Source organism: Cottoperca gobio, chromosome 1 (assembly GCF_900634415.1).
Source record: "Cottoperca gobio chromosome 1, fCotGob3.1, whole genome shotgun sequence".
NCBI classification, from domain to species: Eukaryota; Metazoa; Chordata; class Actinopteri; order Perciformes; family Bovichtidae; genus Cottoperca; species Cottoperca gobio.
The window spans coordinates 3,315,824-3,337,402 of record NC_041355.1 but is presented as its reverse complement, the minus strand read 5'-3'; the positions used below and the strand labels follow the sequence as shown (position 1 = coordinate 3,337,402).

At 40.2% G+C, this 21,579-nt stretch overlaps 3 protein-coding genes across 3 annotated transcripts; all 3 read right to left on the bottom strand.

Moving 5' to 3' along the window:
- Positions 1-5,685, bottom strand: hadh (hydroxyacyl-CoA dehydrogenase). Its single transcript, XM_029434411.1, has 8 exons — positions 5,455-5,685; positions 4,202-4,330; positions 3,960-4,117; positions 3,737-3,863; positions 1,586-1,675; positions 1,431-1,503; positions 1,012-1,128; positions 1-315 (listed from the first exon to the last, which is right to left on the bottom strand). The coding sequence occupies exons 1-8, from the start codon at positions 5,569-5,571 to the stop codon at positions 197-199; spliced, it is 930 nt and encodes a 309-aa protein (XP_029290271.1). The 5' UTR covers positions 5,572-5,685; the 3' UTR covers positions 1-196.
- A 576-nt stretch (positions 5,686-6,261) lies between these two features.
- cyp2u1 (cytochrome P450, family 2, subfamily U, polypeptide 1) lies at positions 6,262-10,625 on the bottom strand. Its single transcript, XM_029434348.1, is given in 7 exon segments — positions 6,262-7,467; positions 7,469-7,518; positions 7,626-7,793; positions 7,970-8,131; positions 8,836-9,079; positions 9,081-9,490; positions 10,049-10,625. Coding segments are annotated over 7 exon segments (1,599 nt in total). The 5' UTR covers positions 10,482-10,625; the 3' UTR covers positions 6,262-7,335.
- Positions 10,626-11,263: 638 nt separating this feature from the next.
- On the bottom strand, positions 11,264-21,293 carry sgms2a (sphingomyelin synthase 2a). The gene is made up of 6 exons (XM_029436062.1): positions 21,058-21,293; positions 15,958-16,464; positions 14,994-15,111; positions 13,707-13,860; positions 13,073-13,239; positions 11,264-11,947 (listed from the first exon to the last, which is right to left on the bottom strand). The coding sequence occupies exons 2-6, from the start codon at positions 16,404-16,406 to the stop codon at positions 11,762-11,764; spliced, it is 1,074 nt and encodes a 357-aa protein (XP_029291922.1). The 5' UTR covers positions 16,407-16,464; positions 21,058-21,293; the 3' UTR covers positions 11,264-11,761.
- Between the last annotated feature and the right edge of the window lie 286 nt (positions 21,294-21,579).

Here is a 21,579-nt window from a genome sequence, read left to right as displayed (position 1 = left end):
CACACACACACACACACACACACCACACACACACACACACACACACACACACGCAAAGATGTCATTCAGTGGACGTCCATAAGAGACCGACAGACTAAAGTCCCCCTTCATTACAGAAGGCACAGGCACCTTTTATAATTGAGTCATTGTTCAGCTTTATTAAGTTCTGACTAGTTTCCCCGGTGGCGTGAGGGAATCACTTGTACTTGTAGAATCCTTCTCCGGTCTTTTTGCCCAGTTTCCCCTCTGCGATCATCTTGTTCAGCATCTCGCTCTGAGCAAAGATCGGGTTGTCGGGATTATCTGCAGACCAACCTGAAGATACGCAATGACACAAAGGGATTGTTTTACATTCCATATATCAGTTTGTCTCAATCAGCTTCGTTTCTCTTTCGCTAAATTAAGTAAAAGTATTAACACCACAATGTAAAAGTACTCTGTTGAAAATGTTGTAAATATAACCAGGAACATGTACTCTATGCAGACAATGCTGTCTATTATTATACATCATTATATATTAGATTATTGTGACTCATGCATTTATGTAGAAGCAGGATTTGACTGTTGTAGTTGATGGAGCTCAGTTCTAATTATTTTGTACAGGACAGCAACTAATGATTATTTTCATTATGGATTATTTTATCCATTAACCGATTGATTGTTTGTAAAAAAATTAATCTGAAAATAGTGAAAATGCGTCAAAATTACTCAAAATAACACCTTGACAAGGCTTTGTTTCAGTCCACACCTCAAAATGATTACATTTAAATTTAAATTAAAAAGGAAAAGCAGCAAAATCGTGAAGCTGAAACATGAACTTAAACGATTAATTAGTTAATCAATCGACTAAACAACTTACATATGTTTTGTATACAACATTTGAATAACTAAAAGTAGTTTTTCCCTCTGAAATGTAGTGTTGAAGTTGTAAGTGGCGTGACCCCAGTAAAGAACAAGTACCTTAAACCTGTAGTACAATACATTTGATTATTTTCCACACAGTTCACTCACCGTCCATGATGAACTTCATGGTGTCCAGTCCTACGTAGTCCGACAGCTCAAAGGGTCCCATGGGATAACCACAGCCAAGTTTCATGGCAACATCGATGTCCTCTTTAGATCCGTCCCCTGCGGGACAGAGGAAACAAACGGTAACAAAGCTGCAGACATCACAAACTAGAACATCGTGTTTAAGGATGCTGAGTCAGAACCTCCATGTTTGATGCCGTCTGTAAGCCAGCGCAGTAAGTGTATGTTTTGTTATAAACTGCTGGCGTGTTCATTTAAAACTCAAGTCTCTGATGTAATATTTGATTTCTGCTACATTACACCAAAGAAAAGCTTCCTTTCAATTCCTTTACCGTCTTGTGTTTCCACTTAACATCCCAACGAAACACAGTTACAGACGTTTGCAGGCGCAGCATACAAACCTCTCTCATACATCCGGAAGGCCTCCATGATGTAAGGCAGAAGCAGGCGGTTCACAATGAATCCTGGTGTGTCCTGAGTAAAAGACACGTCGGAAGCTGTTAAATACGTGTTTTAATAAACTCCGGCTATAATGTCATCGGACAGAACATCTCACCTTGCAGGACACCGATGTTTTGCCGAGCATTTTGCTGAAGTTCATGAGGGAATCGAACGTCTCTTGGCTTGTTGCCGAGGTTGCAATGACCTGCGAAAGATTAACACTTAAGCAACTTTGATTCTAATAAAGTCTTACTAGCATCTAGTACTCACAAGCCCCCGGCTGAGTTTGGAGTTCTACGCCTTCGGGTTATGGGGGGGGAAAACTCTTACTGTTGTTTGTGCCTATGCCCCAAACAGCTGTTTGGAGTATCCAGCCTTCTTGGAGACACTGAATGGAGCCCTGCAGGGGGACTCCGTAGTTTTGCTGGGAGACTTTAATGCGCACGTGGGAAACGATGGAGACACCTGGAGAGGCGTGATTGGGAGGAACGGCCTCCCTGATCTAAACCCGAACGGTCGTTTGTTGTTGGACTCCTGTGTTAGTCATGGAATGGCCATAACAAACACCATGTTCGAACATAAGGATGCTCATAAGTGCACGTGGTACCAGAGCACGCTAGGCCAAAGGTCAATGATCGATTTTGTGATCGTATCATCTGATCTGAGGCCGCATGTTTTGGACACTCGGGTGAAGAGAGGGGCGGAGCTGTCGACTGATCACCATCTGGTAGTGAGTTGGATCAAGGCGTGGGGGAAGACTCTGGACAGACCAGGTAAGCCCAAACGGGTAGTGCGGGTGTAACTGGGAACGTCTGGAGGAAGACCCTGTCCGGGAGATCTTCAACTCACACCTCCGGCGGAGCATTTCAGACATCCCTGTGGAGGTTGGGGGCATTGAACCTGAGTGGGCGATGTTCAAAACCTCTATTGCTGAAGCTGCGGTGAGGAGCTGTGGTCTCAAGGTCTTAAGTGCCTCCAGGGGCGGTAACCCTCGAACACCGTGGTGGACCCCGGTGGTCAGGGAAGCCGTCCGACTGAAGAAGGAGTCCTTCTGGGTTATGTTATCCGGGAGGACTCTGGAAACAGTTGCAGGGTACCGAAGGACTAGAAGGGCGGCAGAATCTACCGTGGCAGAGGCAAAGCAGCAGGTGTGGGAGAAGTTCGGAGAAGCTATGGAGAAGGTTATCGGGCGGTGGAAGGAGCACTTTGAGGAACTCCTGAATCTGACTAACACGCCCTCTATGGTTGAGGCAGAGCTGGAAGCTGATGGGGGATCATCGTCAATTTCCCTGATGGAAGTCACTGAGGTAGTCAAACAACTCCACAGTGGCAAAGCCGGGTTGATGAGATCCGTCCAGAAATGCTGAAGGCTTTGGGTGTTGAGGGGCTGTCTTGGTTAACACGCCTTCGCTAACATTGCGTGGAAGTCTGGGACAGTGCCTAGGGGGTGGCAGACCGGGGTGGTGGTTCCCCTATTTAAAAAGGGGGACCAGAGAGTGTTTACCAACTACAGGGGTATCACACTTCTCAGCCTCCCTGGTAAAGTCTACTCCAAGGTGCTAGAAAGGAGGGTTCGACCGATAGTCCAACCTCTGATTGAAGAGGAACAATGCCGGATAGTAAGGATGTCACCTGGCCGCCTCCCTAGGGAGGTGTTCCAGGCACGTCCAGCTGGGAAGAGACCCCGGGGAAGAGATTATATCTCCTCACTGGCCTGGGAACGCCTCGGGATCCTCCAGTCGGAGCTGGCGGATGTGGCCCGGAGAAGGGAAGATTGGGGTTCCTTACTGCTGCCCCCGTGACCCGACCCCGGATAAGTGGTAGATGATGGATGGATGGACTGCAACACATTATTTCATTATTATGTGGGGGAGGGCATATTTCAATTCTCTGTATTTCCCTTCCCTCATAAAGCTGAAAGAGAAAAATGGAGACAATAGCCCAACTCACAAATTGAATCCGTATATTCTATAACCTCCTCCGTACACTGCTGGATAATGTCCCCCAAATAACGGGCTAAAAGCATGAAATTATCAAAATAAAATGACAAAAATGACAAAATAAATGTGATGCACTCAGCCAGTCTGCGATATTTTCATCAAATCACCCAAACCTAATGCACATCTAAGCCTAGATCATGTTTTCATCCCACTGAACTGTTGCTTTCTCCTCTCCTCAGGTCTTTGCCGTGCACATGCACTCTTAGAACAACCCTTTTTTTTTTTAAACCCTATTCTCTAGGAAACAAAGACACAATGATTTTTACCTCCACAAGCCTCATCAAGGGGACTGGGTTGAAGAAGTGAAGGCCGCCGAATCTATCCAGCCTGTTGGTGGAGCTGGCGATGTCAGCGATGGACAGGGAGGATGTGTTGCTGGCAAAGATGGTGTGTCTAAAAAAAACATAGATAGTACAAAGAACAGAATATGGACAGCAGTTAAAGATAAAAGAATAGAACGGTATATACAGAAAAGGGGACGATGCTTACGCTGGTGCCAGCTTGTCGAGCCCACTAAAGAGATCCTGTTTGACTTTTAGGTTTTCCACAATGGCCTCCAACACAAGATCCGAGCCCTGGACGACAGATCCAGCATCTGTCGAGGTGGACACGTTCTGCAAGGCTTTCTGGATGAACTCTTCCCCTGCCTGACACAAAACAAAAACGCAAAATCTCATTATTTAATGACATCACTCTCACGGTTTTGCGTCTTGTAATCTACTTCGTCTCACCTCTGGTTTATCAGCAAACTTTTTCTTCACCATTCTTTTAAGGTTCCCTTCGATTCCTTTGACGGCCGCCTTAAGGATGTCGGTATTTGTGTCCACCAGCGTCACCGAATGGCCAGTGGATGCAGCAACCTGCGGGAAAGAAATTAGTTCAGGATTACTGGAAACACACAACCGTCAATGTCGGTGATGTTGAGGTGGGAGCAAATGTACAGAGAAACTGTAAAGCCCGTACTACACATTTCACTCTATGTGTTGTTTAGGATGCAGTGTGGTAACATACAGAGTAAAAGGGAGAGAAGCTATTAACCTGAGGCTCTTCTCTGTCCCTAAGAGAGGGAACGTTTGACTCTTGGTGACTTGCACCTGATGTAATGAATTGATACATTCAGATGTAACTGGTCCAATCAAGGTACGTTGTTTTTGTTAGTTTTTTTGTCTTTACTGGAGTTATTTTGTGTTGTCCATGGTTATTTATTGAGAAATGTTTGAAGGAGGGACAGTGAACATGTCTTTTGAATGTTATGTTCAGTTGTCCTGTCAAATATATCCCAAAAAAAAAAAAGATGCAGTGTGTTCACACTAGAAAAGTCACTACCAGCTGAAGAAAGATCTTTTTACTATCGTCTTCATTTCTATCTGTGTGCTGTTGCAAAACTCGTTTTCAAGATCAACAGCAACAACATTCTGTGTTTGTATAAGAACTGCAGAAAGTGTGTGTTGTGGGAATTGTGAGTCATTCTGGGTGAGGTCTGTGAAACGTGCACATAAATTAGATCGATAGCATAAGCGTTTAGTTTATTTAATAAAAGAGCACCTGTCAATGTGAAAAGTTAGTTGTGAATCAAAAAAAGTAAAAATGAAGCCCCTCCAAGACAATGGTAGGAGAAACACTGCATATAAATTATATAATAATTTATATTTAAATATACATCTGACATGATGAGAAATACAGTTTTAGAAGATTGAATGCAATTGACTTTGGTTCATTTGTATATGATATGGATATTCAAATCCCCTTAACTTTCCTCTGAATCGGAAGCTAATTCAAGCGTCGACACACATGTGCTTTACTGTAAGAGTTTCTTTTTCCAGTTTAACAAGAGAGAAGACTTCAATGATGAAGATGAACTGGTTAGTTTGTCAAACGCACGCCTGGATCACCGTCCCTCATGCATTAGCAGCTGCGCCTTCACTAACTATAAGGAAGCTACATGCTAGCTGTATGTAAACCAAGGACAACTAATGTTCCTTACCTGTGCAATGCCTGCACCCATCTGCCCCCCTCCGATGATCGTTACATGCTTAATGACAACATTCCTCACAGCCGAAGACGACAGAGCCCTGCAGACGTGGTGAGTGAAGAAAGCCATGTTGTGTCAGTCTGCTTCAGGACTTCAGAAACAGTAGTAGCTGTTTCTAAAGTCCTGAAGCCTTCGGAGGACGTAGCCTTTGTAGTCTGAACCGAGCAGTCTGCAAAATGAGACGGTCCAGTCTACTTCCTGGTACGTCATCAGCTGTTCACGCCCCTACGTTTTGCCGCTCCCGTCGCCTAGCAACTCTCAGAAGTTATCAAGCGCAGTTGACGACTTACTTTAACTTTTAAAAACAGATAATACTTTTATTTTTTTATTTTTCCTCTTGATTGAAGACATGCTTTATCACCGGCAGCCCATCCAAGTCCAGCAGCAAACTTTATCTGTATATACTGTAAATGTTATATTGTTTTATAATATTTTTCTTTGTTCGATCATTAATTGTATGTAGTTGTTTGTAATCTGAATTAAATAATCCCTTTTCTAAATTAATAAATCATATGTACAAAATAAATCATTTTTGAACCTTGAAATCAATTAAATTTTCATTCATTTTCATTTAAATTAAATACACAATATATTCATCATTATATATATTATTTATTTAAATTAATGTACATTTCATTTGTCAACAAGTTTCTCCAGCAGAGAGAAGAGTCTGTCCATCCTCTTCTCTCTTCTGCCTCAGTCTCCTTCTCCCTAAAACAAAACAAAATGTTAGAACAGCTCAGCCGGGGGACTTGTGAGTATCCCCACACCCGCCCGACGCCTCACACCTTGGGCAACTCCGGAGAAGAATAGAGTCCATGTAAAAATAAAAAAAGTCCTGCATTTAATATAATATTTTAATTATTACCTAGGGAAACTAGTACATATTCATGTTGAATGGCTCATGCCATAGTTATATTATTATATATCATAAAACCATTTGGACTGTGTGTGTATTTTTTTCCAAATATCTTTTTCAGAATTACAAATGACAAAATTATCTTGATTTTGTAATTAGTTTGTTCTTTCAGAATAAAAGAAAAAGTGATTTAAATTATGATAGTTTAACATTTGTGTCAGTATTCAAGTTTCTAACATTCCTTCCACTGTCGTGATAAAAATAATACTTTTTTTTTACAGGGCTACAATGTCAACAATTTTAAACAAAAACATTGAAAAAAGTAAAAACATAAAATCAAAAATATATGTATATATTCATGAACATTATGCAATGTGCTAACTTCCATAAAGCATGCGTCATAAAATACAGATTTCGAGGAGGTATCTTTCAAAATTAAAGCCATCTAGCATATAATACTGACCTTATTAACCAGAGTTGAGCTGATTAGAAAAAATCATTTTGATAATAATTACTTGATTATCAAGTAAATATATGAAACATTTTCTGGTTCCAGCTTTTAGATTACATTTCATTAAGCTTTTCTCCAAAGCGACTTTCAAAAGGGTGCAAACAATCACAAGGATATTACTCCGAAATGTCTTGCAAGTACATTAGCTTCAAATAGATGAAATCATCTTAAGTGCAGTACAACAGATTCAAATAATCCAAAGAGAGCCTGGACAAGAACCTGCGTCGCCTTCTGAGTCAATACGGGACGTATCCTCCTGATGTTGTACAGAGTGTGTCTGCAGGAGCGGGTTGTTCAGGGTCGAGTGTGGGTGTCTTTAGAAGAGGGTTCTCTCCTGCCTCTTTAAGAGTGTTTGGAAAGCAACCAGTTGTTAAGGAAGTGTTGACACATTGTCTCTCCAGGCGACCTTTACCCACAGCTTCGTCGGTAAAGGTAATTGGATTTACAAAAATATTCCACTGTTTCATCTACGAGGGCTCACACACACAGTGTATGGGCAGGGTGCCAGCGTCAGGCCGAATCGTCCACGCAGGGAAGGAGGAGGCGTTCCCTCTGGGAGTCTGAATTTGAAGGCCTGCAGTAAACTGGTCACCTGTCAGGAACAGCTCCATCTTCGCCAGCTGTTCCCCCATGCACACCCTGCGACCTGCAGGACACAGAGAGGTAAATCATTAGCGCCTGGTGTACGGACAATAAAAACACATTTATAGATGAGTGTTTCAGTTATTTGGTCCAAATGAGAAAGGCATATACCAATCCCGAATGGTATAAAGCACTCTTTCCTGAGCAAATTCCCCTCATCGTCCAAGAAGCGTGCTGGGTTGAACCTGTCTGGGTCGTCCCACTGAGTGGGATCTCTATGGACAGACCACAGGTTGGGCACAATAACAGTTCCTTTGGGAATAGTGTAGCCTCTGAACTCTGAAAAAGGGGCAAAAAAACACATTTCAAAGCCACAACCTCAGTAAAAAAACTAAATAAATTCAGCTCTGTATGTCTTTATTAAATACAATTATTGTCTGAGACTCTGAAAGAAGTTAATTACAAACAGAGGATTCACTGATAGACGAGGGGTCATAGGCGGTATTTAAGTTTACCCGTTGTCTCGGAGGCCATGTGAGGAATGGCCAGAGGAACCGCCACAGTCAGTCTCTGCACCTCCATGATGGTGGCTTCAGTAAAAGGCAAAGTTCCCTTATCAGTCAAAGACAAGACGCGATGTGTGCCGACCACTTCATCAATCTCTGCCTGGACCTTGTCTGTAATCAAAATGGTAAAAGTTAAGCAAAATTAAGCAAGTAAAGTGTGTAGAAAGCAGTAGTCAAATGCATGTTTTGATGTGCTGTTAAATGTGGTTGTGAAAGAGTTGGAGAAGTGTTTGAATGCATAATAATCGACCACAAACATTTTGTTGTCCTAAAACCAGGAAGTGTTTGAGATGTGGGTTCCCACAGCAGATTTACAATTCCTTTTTCTTCCTAAAGAGTTTTTCATTTATGTAGAAAACATATATATATATATATACACACACACACACACACACACACACACACACACACACACACACACACATACACACACACACACACACACACACTATATATATATATATATATATATATATACACACACACACACATACACACACACTAATATATATATATATATATATATATATATATATATATATATATATATATATATATAAAAATTGTGTTGATTTGTGTGTGCATATCATATTTATCATATTAATAATATGATATTAATATTCCATTGTAAATCTACCATGTGAATTCTGAGCAGAGGTTGTTTTCTAGAAAGAGATAATTACTTCATTACTTTATAACTTTATTAAAATCAGACAGACTGGAGATATTTGAGATATCGCAGGTGACGATCCCACAGCTTCCCTCTCCTACAAAGTGCACGTAAGCAGTCTGAAAAGGACTATTGTTACTTTTACCTTGGACATCAGGGTGTAAGGCCATGTAGAGCAGAATCCACAAAACAGAATTAGTGGTGGTGTCAGTGCCCGCGATGAAGAGATCTCCTACTATATAAAAGAGATAGTCTTCTGTGAAGCTGCTGTCCTGCTCTCCAGCAGCTTGCTGGGCCAACATCTCCAGCAAGTATATGTCTACAAGATCCCTCGGGTGGTCCGGATCTAATGTTTCATGGTGCTTTGCGATAATCCTCTTCAGGAACACCTGTGATGTCTCCTTCCACCTGCCGTAACTCCTTGAAGACCCCAAAAGGCCAGTAGTACAGCAGTGGGAAGATGTTGATGAGCACTGCAGAGCTGTTCACACAGATCTCCAGCCCACGATCCATCAGGTCCAGCAGGTTGCGGAACTCGCGGTCTTCGTGATTGAAACGCTGTCCCAGGATGAGCGAGCAGATGACATTTGACACGGCGTTGCTGATCAGCGGGGCCAGGTCCACAGCGGCATCAGCACCGGACTCCTTGTTCAGTTGCAGCAGCTCTGTTTTGATGGTAGCCAGGCCCTGCAGGATGCAAGGCTCCAGGCTCAGCTTCCCCAGGCCAAACTTTCGGAGTGTGCTGTGGCAGAACTTGCGCTGCTTTCTCCACACTGGCCCATAAGGTGCAAAGACTATTCCTAAAGTTAAATTAAACCAGAAAGGGGGATGGCATATTTAGTCCGTTTTCATTTTTATCTATATGAACCTGTCAAACTATAACTTAACCATAAACACAGTTACAGTAGGCGACTTTTACTACCCTGTTTATACCTGCACACTACTTATATATGTATTGTATCACTACTGTACACCAGTCTAACACAGTATTATATAGGGCCTGCAACTCAAGTTTGCCCTTGGAGGTTTAAAGATCTGAGCTAGAGCAACCTAAAACTCTTTCAAACATAATTGTAAATACACACATTTGATTATTGTATTAAGATCCTTTAATCTGGCTGTGGTTATACTGATGTGTCTGTAACATTATGTGCACCCTATTTGTTAAATCAATTAAACTAGACTAATATTAGACATAGGGCAATAAAGTTGAATAAAAAACAAAACAATTTATTGCAGGACGTATTAGACTGCATTTGTTTCATCTAGATGTACCTATGTAATACATTAGTGCATGCTTAATAACTCAACAAGATGAAAATCAATAAAAGTGTAGTCTAATGAAAACAGCTGTTTACCTTTGCGTTTCGTCATGATGGTGATAGCGGGGATATCTGGTCTGTCGGAGAACACCTCGGGATGGTTTGAGAGTGCATCCTTCACCACTTCATAGCCATTAAGCACAACCATCAACTGAGTCCCTACAAAGATGCTATACACGTTCCCATAAGTGTTGGCTTGTTCCGTTAACACAGCCATAGCGTTTCTGTCGGTGCTGTCCTGTTGCTGTCCAAACCTCCTCCGGATGAAAGAGGGGATGAGCAAGTGGCCGAAGTTGCCGACGACCGGCCACGGCTTCGGACCTGGTGGGATATTTGCAAAGAGGTCCCGTCGTTTGTGATAAACATGAACTAAATAAAACACGAGCGAGAACACTAGCAAAGCTGCAATGTTTACATGCGACAGGACACAGCAGCTGCTCAGATGCTCCATCCATGACAGCGAAATCATGGCGTCAAGGTTAAAGTAAAGTGAAATCAGTTCACCATGCTATCCCATGTTTAGGAGTATTCATAAAGTCCGAGGACAATCATTAATACAATGCCAACTTGACGAAACGTGTGTTTTAAATGCTGATTTCACGCGCTTCCTGTGTTGTTGGGAAACTGCTGGTGTCAACGTTGCACTGTCATAGGCTTCCTATTGGCTGACAGCGCTGTGACCTGCTGTGATTGGTGCACTTCGACAGTGACGACACAGACTGCTCCGCCCTTAAAGAGCGATCAGCCAAAACAAGGCTTTAAAAATGGCATACCGACTTCCACAGGACATCAGCACCCGTTAACCCCACAGTGTGTCCGGATTCAACACCATCCCAGAGAGAAAGAAATACATACAGAACAATAGCAATGAACACACCTCTCCACAATCCTCCAAACCCCCCCACCAACACTAAAATATAAGTAATGTAAGTAACGATTTACACTTAACTTCATTCCATTACATTCAACACACATCATCCTTCATATTGATTTTTTATTGTATTTATTAATTTGTTAATTTTTAAAATCTTGCTTTACTTTGATTGCACCATATGCAGGATGCCTGATAATGAAAAGTTTGATCTATAGGCTACTATACACATTCAGAGCTATACACAGCCCTGTATTATTGTCCGTATGGCGGGTAATGTCACTTTATTTTCATGTATAAAATTAATTCTTGAGACAATTGTAGTATACAGCATAATTATGACTTTGACTGATGATTTAATTAAATAAAAGAAACACAAGCCTTAGTATGGTTTAACTTTAATACAATTGTACAATGTTTATACTACAGCTTGGATATACACGCTAAAGGCTAATCAAATTAATACAAAATGAATAATAATAATAATAATAATAATAATAATAATAATAATAATAATAATAAAATACTATAGAAAAAAACAAATACACCAAGACTCATAGTGGAAGTTTTGGTACACCTATTATGGTAAACACACTAAGGCACCTTGTGACTTGAGGACATTGATATCATATTGAGGTAAACCCCGTCAACACATTATTAAAGAGCTTAGGTAGCATTCCTAAAATCAAGTCTTGCAAATACTGCAACAAACATGTGAGTCTGTTGCAAACAAACTGACTTTATCTCATAAATAAATTATAAAGAACAAACAGAGACATTATGATTATCCTTAATTTTTGCGGAAACACTTTCTTTCATGGCTATGCATTTGGTATCATTGTGTTCCTGTCCGGTAGACAGGGGGCATCGGGGTCGTGTCACTCCTCTCGTGTGCTCTGTACCATGGAGTACTTCTTGCAGGGGTTCTTAAGGCAGGCAGGAGGCCAGGTGAAGGGCCAGCTGTAAGAGCATGGCACCGAGGTTTGGACGTTCCTCTCCATGAAGTTGAACAGTGGGTTCCACCAGGTGTTGGTGAGGTAGTTGTTGGGCGAGCATTTCAGAGTCTGTCAAGAAAATAAAAGTCATCCTTTAGAATAATGTCAGAAATATTAAAAGTTGTTGGTTATATAATACTTTCTATACAAGTGCTGCTGATGAACAGACCAAACACTATTTCTTTATACATAACGTGACTTATTATAAGTAAAAAGTTACTTTTGGTGTGATTGCATGTGAATCTTTGAGTGTAAAAGTTACACCAGAAAAGAACATCTGATAATTTTGTTACTAATATCAAAGGATATGTTTCTAGTTTGTCTTAAAACTGTAACAGTAAAAATCATTCCTCCTGTTTATACTGACAATTAGAAGATATCTTCCTAACATGCGTCCATTAGAGATGGGGCACAAACTTCACAGTCCTGCAAAAATATATTCTGAAGTTTATTTGAAGTTAATATCTAAAGTTCCTATTGCCATTTGTTCATGACTTTCTCTTTATGCGACTAAAGTTGTATGTTAATCCATCAATTATGTCATATAGGGGTTTTCATTAGAATGCCTCTCTCTCCAGACTTCTTTCTTTTTCGTAGTATTCTTTAGTTTTTCTAATTCTACCTACTAACCGCTTTATCTATATAAACACATTTGTTTAAAACATACATAGATACATAAAAACTAAAATAATCTGAATAAATCAACTGAAAAATAACACCATATATTTGTATTGAAGTCAGCAGTCAAGGTTGTAATTATCTTTTTAATTATATGTGAGGCATGTAAACCATGTGATTAATATTTAAAATGTACCTTGAAAAATAAGTCTATGTTCTGCCCAGTAGAGGGCGTAACTCACCATGTTGAGAAGCCAGATACTGACTGTTAGACATCCAGTTCTGACAAACAGCCTAAAAATATAAGTGTAATTACTCTAAATATATAATTACATGTAATGTATTGACCGTTTCCTTTAAACATAAACTGTAATAGATTATTGTGCTGGCATGTAACTCTTATCTGGTACACTTGAGGTAAACTCTGTAAACAAAATACAGCCATGTGACAGTAAAGCCCTCCAAGCATAATGATTAATGTGGGACAAGGTTCAATGAGAGGGAAACCATCAGCATTTTGAACTGTCACTCCAACATGCAAATAAGCAGCCACCCAGTTCAGCTCTGTGTTCAGACCTGTAAGTTGGCCATGGTGTGGTACCACCAGAACAGGCGGGAGGTGATAAAATAGGCCACGACTACGTCCACACTGTAGTGCTCATGTGCCACCAAGATGCACACCACACCCACGGCACTCAGCAGCCAGCACATCAGATGGTACCACCAAAACGACCGCGGCGAGTCTTTGGAGAGAGGGAAGGAAAGGGTGTTGGCATTATTTATGACAACATCCATGTGTGGTCTGTTCTTTTATGTGTTCACTGTAAAACACATACAAGCCGGGCTACTGCAAAGAATATCTCAGCCTCACAAAATATTTTTGCAACTCTTTCATATGCACTTTGGCCTTTTTTCTAAAACATAAATCAAGAAATATATAGCTTTACATGACAACATACATAGACATATCTGCTGTCAAACTTTGAATAATTGAATGTTAAAAGAAAAATAATAAGAGAGGCAGCACATGTCAGTTATTTGTATCCCGTTAGTTCCTGGAAGGTCTATGTGTAGCTGTATGAGAAAATACTGTGCGCACTATAGGATGAGAATGGAAACAGACAATATAAAAATCATATATTATTCATGGGAAATTCCAATAAATTATTCAAAACAAAGCTCACAAACAAGTGATGCTTTGAGTACTCACACTCCTTGATGAATAGGTAGGTGAGGGTAAGCATCACAGTGTGTCCACTGTAGAGGAAGTCTCCACACAAGAGTTGGGAGTTTGTAATGGACAGACCTCCACCTGAAATCAGCCGCAGAATTCGCTGGATTTTTGCCTGGGAGTCTCCGTGGAGCTGATAGAGAACAGGGAGAAGCAGACAAACACCTTAAGATGGAAACTAATGATTATTTTCAGAGTATTTTCACTATACTCTTTTCTAAATAAGCAATTTGTTTACTCCACAAAATGTCAAAACAAGTTAAAAAGTCAACTACTTTAAATCTACAGTGATGTAAAACAAAGTAAAGAAGCACATCTACTAATCCTAACAATTAGGCCTAATTGATTATCAAAACAGTTGTCAATTAATAATAGATTACATTACATGAAACTTACAATAAGTGCAGTCAACCATGTGGGTACAAGCCAATAAATTGTAAGAATCATGCTTCATCAAACTTAAAGGAATAGCCCAGATAAAAACCATAGTTTTGCTGAAAACCCCCAGTAAAAACGCACTGGGACAGAGCCAGGCTAGCTCTTTTTGTTTCCAGTCTTTATGCTAAGCTAAGCTAAGTCAAGCTAAATCAAGCTAAGCTAAGCTAAGTTAAGCTAAATCAAGCTAAGCTAAGCTAAGTTAAGCTAAATCAAGCTAAACTAAGTCAAGCTAAATCAAACTAAATCCAGCTAAATTAAGCTAAGCTAAGTTAAGCTAAGTCAAGCTATGCTTAGCGTCATATTTTCCGTACAGACACCTCAGTGGTATCAATCTTCTCTTCTAATTCACTATAAGCCAATAAGTATTTCCCAAAAGGTCTGTCGATCAACTTGAGGCAACATAATTGGAATTGCTCGTTGACAGGGACGAGAAACATGTGGTCAAACAAGATAGTTCAACTACATCTTATGCTTCTGCTGCTCACATTACTGTGGATAACTCACTTCTTAGTAGCTGAAGGTTTCTTTTAAACACTGTCCAAAACATTTTCAAATTCTTGAGAACAAAACAACTTTGAAACTGTCCAACCTCTGATCCATTTTGCACAACACAACATACCAAACAGCAGCCTGGAGCACCTGTTTTTGATCAAACACTGATGCATCTCAATATTGTTGATGTCCTGAGGCAGTAAAAAGTCAAAATGTTATTTTTTTTATAGCTGCCTCGCTTGTGTGGCTGTGCACAATGAGTCCCAGAGATTGCACGAGAGTACGCAGCTGAGCAACGACAGCTGATGCCCGTTCTGATGTTTTCATGCTACTCACCTTAGGAGCACAAGTCATATGCATGCCAGGCACAGGCAGGGTGGTGATGTACATGGTGACACATCGGTACAAGTACAGGGTGCCAATGAGGAAAAAGAACCGCCTGCATGCTATTGCCCTGCAAATACACAATGTAAGAGCCACAATGGAGTGAGTGCAGAAATATTGGTTTTTATTTTTAAAACATCTTCTTAAATCTACTCAATTCTGGAGATTTGATCTGAGAAGTGTGATGATGACTCAACTTCCTGCTCAGCAAGTCACATTGAGTTGTATTAACCAGACCACATAATGACAATGTTAATCCTCGATGCTGTAACAGTGTTAAGTATCTTATTGACTTTTTTCTTGCACTGCTGAGCCCATTTTATTGTCAGATGTAGGTTTCTGTATCTTGGCCAAATGTGGAAAACATAACGTCGAAAGTTGAATTAAATTAAACATTTTCAGCTGTTGACAGTAAACCTTCATTAGTAAGGGTCTGGTTTTTAGAGCAAAGGCTGCTTTCTAAACTATTCATGTTGAACATGCAGGGAAAGCTCATTGGTGGTAAAGAAAGAAATGCTGGCTGCATTAATAGACTATAATGTTCTGTGCATGTTCTGAGAAACAGGAAGAGACTTACAGATCTGTTACAACACCTAACCACACAACAATTAACTATTTCATTGCGCAAATAACCAGCCTACTGTATATAACCTTTCCTGCAGTTAAATGTTCCTCTTTGAATCTTCCCTTCACTCTGACATGAGCTCCGTGTTGTTCTGTATTTTTATTTTTTGTCAACAAATCTTGTGGAAAAAACAATTCTGTGTTTTTTCAAAGTTTTTGGACAACAATGAAGGAAAATAAAAGCTTAGTCGGGTTTTTACTTATTATTACAATACCTATAATTAGGACGAGTTCATTGTTGACAATAAGAAAGAAAACTACGTGTGCACTCGAGAGTACCAAAGGTTCTTACCTGTATCTGAAGAAGAACAACTGGATCATCCATATTGCCAGCAGCACCATGCCATTTATCTCTGTCACTGTAAATGCCCATTTGACCCTGTCAATATAGTCAAAAAACTTATCGGGAAGAGGCGGACTGCTTTCTTTGGGCGGGACCCTCTCGTGGACTATAGTGATGACAACTGTCGTCAGGACCAAGTTAAAGCCGGCGTAAAAGAAGGTTATTGCTGTCTTCCACCACTCCATGGGCAGGCGATTGGCCTTGGACTCCGGCACGGAAATCTTCACGTAGTCATTATGCCTCCCTATGCCTTTACGAAAGCCCCTCTTCGTATCCTCTCCGCCCGGTGTGTGGAGAGGACAGTTTTTACCGTTGCTGGGCGCAGCACCACCCTCCATTCCCAGGTTCAGATTATCAGCGGAAGAGTCTCTCGCACCTACAAGCTCCTGTGACGCCATGGGTGCCTGCACTGTCCATCCACAGGCACCGCTTCTCTTGGTGGAGGCTTTTTAACGGCTATAAAAGAAAACAAAAGGTTGGAAACTGACTAGATCAAGCACATTATTGTTAATTGTAAGATAGAACAGTACCATAACAGGTACTCCTTAACTAAGGATGTTAAATCCCATGATGAGAAACAGGGAGGAGATGAACGCTGGTTTACTTTTGTTTCCACGCTTCCTTAATCCTAAGGATTAGCAAGAAATGGAGCTTTTATTGATGCACAGTTCTTGATTCCACTGAAAAACTATTTTTGAGTTAATAGCATCCAACTATTAAAGAAGTGGTTATATGAGTTCACGCCGTGAGATACATTTTCCTTTCCCTGGACATTCACCAGAACCACTGTGACAGTTTTCAGTTTGGACGTTCAAGTCAAAATCTTATTTTTGGGCCTTCCAAAGCCTTTCCGCCACACCGCTTTGGTTTTCTCAACCAGCAGCTACTATGGTCACTTCAGCGGTTTTAATGGTGAAACAACAGAGGAATTTGCATTCTCATTCTAAAAGTTTCAAGTCGTATGAATGCAAAACTTAATGAACCAGTTCATTCTTGACTTTGGAAACTGTGGTTTGCAAAACAATCTGCATTTAGTAGCTGTTCTGGAGCTCTCAATCACGCCACGCCATGTGTCTCTGCACAGGAGTTTGCTCAGGTGTCATGCATTAAAACCAAACATATTTCTGAGCACTTTAAGGACTTGTTGTCCATGGTGGTTTAAAAGTCCAGCAACAGGGCAAACTCCATCTGCTGAAGAAGATTGTGATACGATTGAAAGCTCCAGCTATTAAATGGGCCTTGTGGTGAGATTGTTACGACAATAAAAAAATAACGATAATAAATTAAAAAAATAAAAATAATAATAATAATAATAATAATAATAAAATAATAAAATAATAAAATAAATAAAATTAAATAAAATTAAATAAAATTAAATAAAATTAAATACAATTAAATACAATTAAATACAATTAAATAAAAATAACGAGTGAATTATTGGGAGCCAGAGGTGAATTATTTGTATTTACACAAACACGGTTGGAGTAGCTAGTGAAATGTTTGTTGTTGAGCTCTTTTCAGTTAATGACTTGAGAGAGCACTACAGCAATGACCATTTTCATTCTTTCATGTCTAAAAGGCTTCTAGTCCCTTTAACAGCCCCATTAATGGATTTGAGGATTCTCCCATCAGCCCTGAAATGCATCACAATAAATGTCATCGGGGATACATACGAAACGGCAAGCTTACTTGGAAACAATCCTGGCACTAGGACAAAAGAGGAGATATAAATGGAGTATGCTTTGATACAAGATAGCTGCTGAAAGTATCAGTTTACTCTGAATCAATTTTTGGGAAAATATTATTACAGCGGAGAAAGGATTTTTGCAGAATGGCCTCTGACTAACCCATAGCAGATCCAGCCTCTGTTTTGCAACTGATGTATAGCTACAGAACACAAATTCTGACAGACTTTGAGGGAGTTAAAGAGGTCATAAGATTTATAAATACTGACCAAGATGGCAAATAAGATCAACAAGAGCAGACAGACAATATAAGCCAATTACAATGCCATGATCCGCATGCTATTTGTGAGATTATGTTGCAGCTCTGCGGTTAGTTATCCTGTAAATTGTGATCCTATATGTCAAAGACGTTTATGTATTCATGCAGTCAGTCTGGTGCTGCTTAAAATATCTACAATAAAAAATGGTACATGAATGTAAGAAATTGTGAATGTGTCCTTTTTGTGTTTTTGAAAGAACTACTTCTCTAATCTTAACCAGCTCAGTTTAAACTTGTGAATTTGAAGACGTCTGTACTTAAGATAAACATCAGAGACCCAGACTGTGGGGACAATGTCATCTAGAGACAAATCCTGCTGCTGCTCCACAGACTGTGATTAATGAAACGCTATGACGGCGCATGACATCAGTGCCTGACAGCACTTTTGGTCGTGGTGAGAGGTGCAACGCACTTGACGCCTCACCACTGTGTGATAAGATTGAAAGGTCTGGAAAAAACCAGTGAGCGGACCTTGACTACAATTTCAAAGGTCAAGAATAAACTTTTTGCATAATGTGTTATGGTTACTAAAAGACTGTGGTTATGGTTAACAGAAGCCAACTTTGAATGTTGGCAGGAGACGAAATATAAAGCGGTCTCTGGTGTCAAGGTCAGTTGTGGTTATTATTCATCCAGCTGCATGAGGGCACTTGTTAGGAAAACATAAGGATATTTTAGATTTAATATTTGAACAGATGACCAATGGTGTTTTTATGGTGAGGATTGGCCTCTAATTTTCGGTTTATGGAGGGCGTAGTTGTTGTAAATATTGACTTTACTGTCCAAAATGGTTGGAGAGGCACAATACTTTCTGTGTCGGCGAGGACTTTTTCTGTTTTTTTGCATCTGTGCATACAAATCAGTGTGACAGTCACTACAAAGAAGTATTTTCCAGTGCTCACTGTGAGATTGCACTATGTGTACTGCACAGGGGAGGTCAGCAGAGTGTCTCCATCAGATACTTTTCCAGTAGTCCCTTCATCCCCAGTGTACACACTGTTTTCCCACCAGCCAGAGCACCCGGTAGTCTAAAGGGATGGGTGGTGACGGAAAACTGGCAGAAAAACCTATTCCACATGGTCACAGGACCAAATGGATAACTTGGCTGCCTCCCCTCGCTCAAGCTATTTCAAGAGAAGCCACCCAGCTGCCTTGAAGGCTGTATTTTACTCCAGGGGAACCAAGGGTTTGACTCCATTTTGGGACCTCCATAATAACATGCTACTATTGCTGTCCACTCATTTTCTTCTTTACATCGGGAGGATTGTCTTCATCAAAGGGAGTGTTAAAAATAAGTCTCACCAGAGGTGGCCCAGCCCTCTGGGATCTGGTAACATACAGAGAGGAGTCCACTATAATGTTCTCAAATGTACTTGCTGTAAATCAAGCCTGGAAACTGCATGTTTAGGTTTTAGTTTCGTCACCACATGTTTTGTTTCATTTCAGAAACGGATGCTTCAATTAAAAGTATTTGACAAATTTTTACATTTTATTCTATACATCTATTCATTTTATTAAAAAAAAAAAGAAAACTAAAGAAAATCTTTATTTGTGCTTTAAGAAGTTACAAGATAGATGTGCTTTAAAAAATGTTTTTATCAGTAGTTCAGATCATATACTTCAGTAAAAACTGTACAATAATACAATACTGAACTTAAAGTACAACCCCGGCTTTGAAAATGTTACTTACTATAAGTAAAGATAGTATTTGGGAGCAAAAGTCTTGTAATATTATGTATTATATTATTGGATTGTTAATACTGATGTACTAATCAGTCTTTCACTGTTGTAGCTGGTTCAGGTTGAGCTTCTCACTACTTCATACTGGATCTACTCTTAATCTCAAAAGTATTTATAGCTGCCAACTAAATGTAGCCTACAGCAATAGTACAATGTTTCCCTCCAAAAAGTAGTAGAATAAAGAATAAAGTAGCATCCAATGGAAATAAGTGAAAGTATGTCAAAGTTCAACTTAAGTAGAGTGTTTAAGTAAAAGTACTTTTAGTGTGTACTAATTAGCAGTAATAGTAGTAGTAGGTTGTTCACTTCCTGTACTGGATGCCATGGCTACTGTATAACTTGAGTTCCCTGTGCAAAGATGCTCATCAAAACACCAAATTACATATTCTTTGCAGACAGAACAAATCAAATTTGTTGTATTTCTAAAAAAGACATCCACTTTTACAGCGTACAAGCCAAAATGGTCACTCTGAGCTTAGAGCCGTCCCTACTTCTCTGGCTGCCATAACCACATGTTGGGGTGGATACTGGTGGTAATGTGAGGTCCAGGACTGGGTGTCTCCCATGACTCCCAGTTATTACAGGGCAGCAGTCTGTCACATGTGATGTGTTCAGCACAGCCAGTTTTGAAGTTTACTTTTGGGGTGTAGCACAGTGGCCCCACAGACAGTGTTAAACACCATGTTCCATATGAGGCTACTGGGTGGGGCAACAGGTCATTGCGTATCCTGTAATTAAGCCCTCTCCTTTTCAGTCAAAGCAATTGGAAACTGACAACTGTATTATTAAATTAGGATTTAAACAGATGCATCACACGCATACACAGTGCTGGGTAGCATTTATATCAGAAATAATGTTTTTAAGTTTATGCGACAACTTGCCTGTTTATCTCTGTGTGTCAAGAGATGCTGCTGAAAAATATCCAGATAAAATTCAGTGTATTGACATCATCGTAGACGTAGGCGAGTCACCCAGCTCATGTCTACTGATCCCCCGAATAAAACTTTTTGCATGAATTTATGCGTGACACGTGAGTCTTATTCTACAAATGCAAATGCAAAGATTGATTATGTCTCCTAGAATTCATATCCACAGTGTATTTCTCTATCTGTAAGCAACACTGATACAAAAAAAAAAAGTTGAATGTCAGGAGCTCGTAGCCTATGAAATACAGTCCGGCTATACCATCCTATTGAAGATCACACATTAATGCCGCATTTAAAGACATGACATCCATACTCATGCCGAGGAGAAGAGAACGATCTGTGTTTAGATTCACATGTTGCACAGTTTATAGCATCCTACCTGCTTTGCTCGGGCCTCCTAGCGCCTCTTCCTGTAGTTGCAGTTCCTTGAATCACTGATGCTGCGCCCTGCTTGCCTGGTCGCTGCTCTGCTCTGCTCGGGCTGGACTGCTACATAACCCGACGGTGCCGCTTGCTTTTGAGGGAGCGCTCCTCCCCGAAGCCCCACATATCCTCACATCCACCCAGCCTCTGTACTCAGCCTCCTGCCTCGCATCCCCTTTAATTCAGTGCAAGAGTCCTGTAATCAGCACAAGCATCGCCCTGTAACTCTGCAAGTTCCACATCTTAAAGCAGTTAGGTGGAGTAAGCACGGTGTTTTTGTTGTTGTTTTTAGAATTGTCGTATTTTAATTGTCGGGATTTAAGATTATTATTTGTTACCATTTTATGAAATGTAAGCGTAAAATAGGGATTATTTTATCCATTAAAATTAATTAAATAAAATGTGTCCTTGCTTGTTTAGCCATGAGTCATTCCCATTAATTTTTTTATTCACTTCACATATTTCTAACCATATTAGT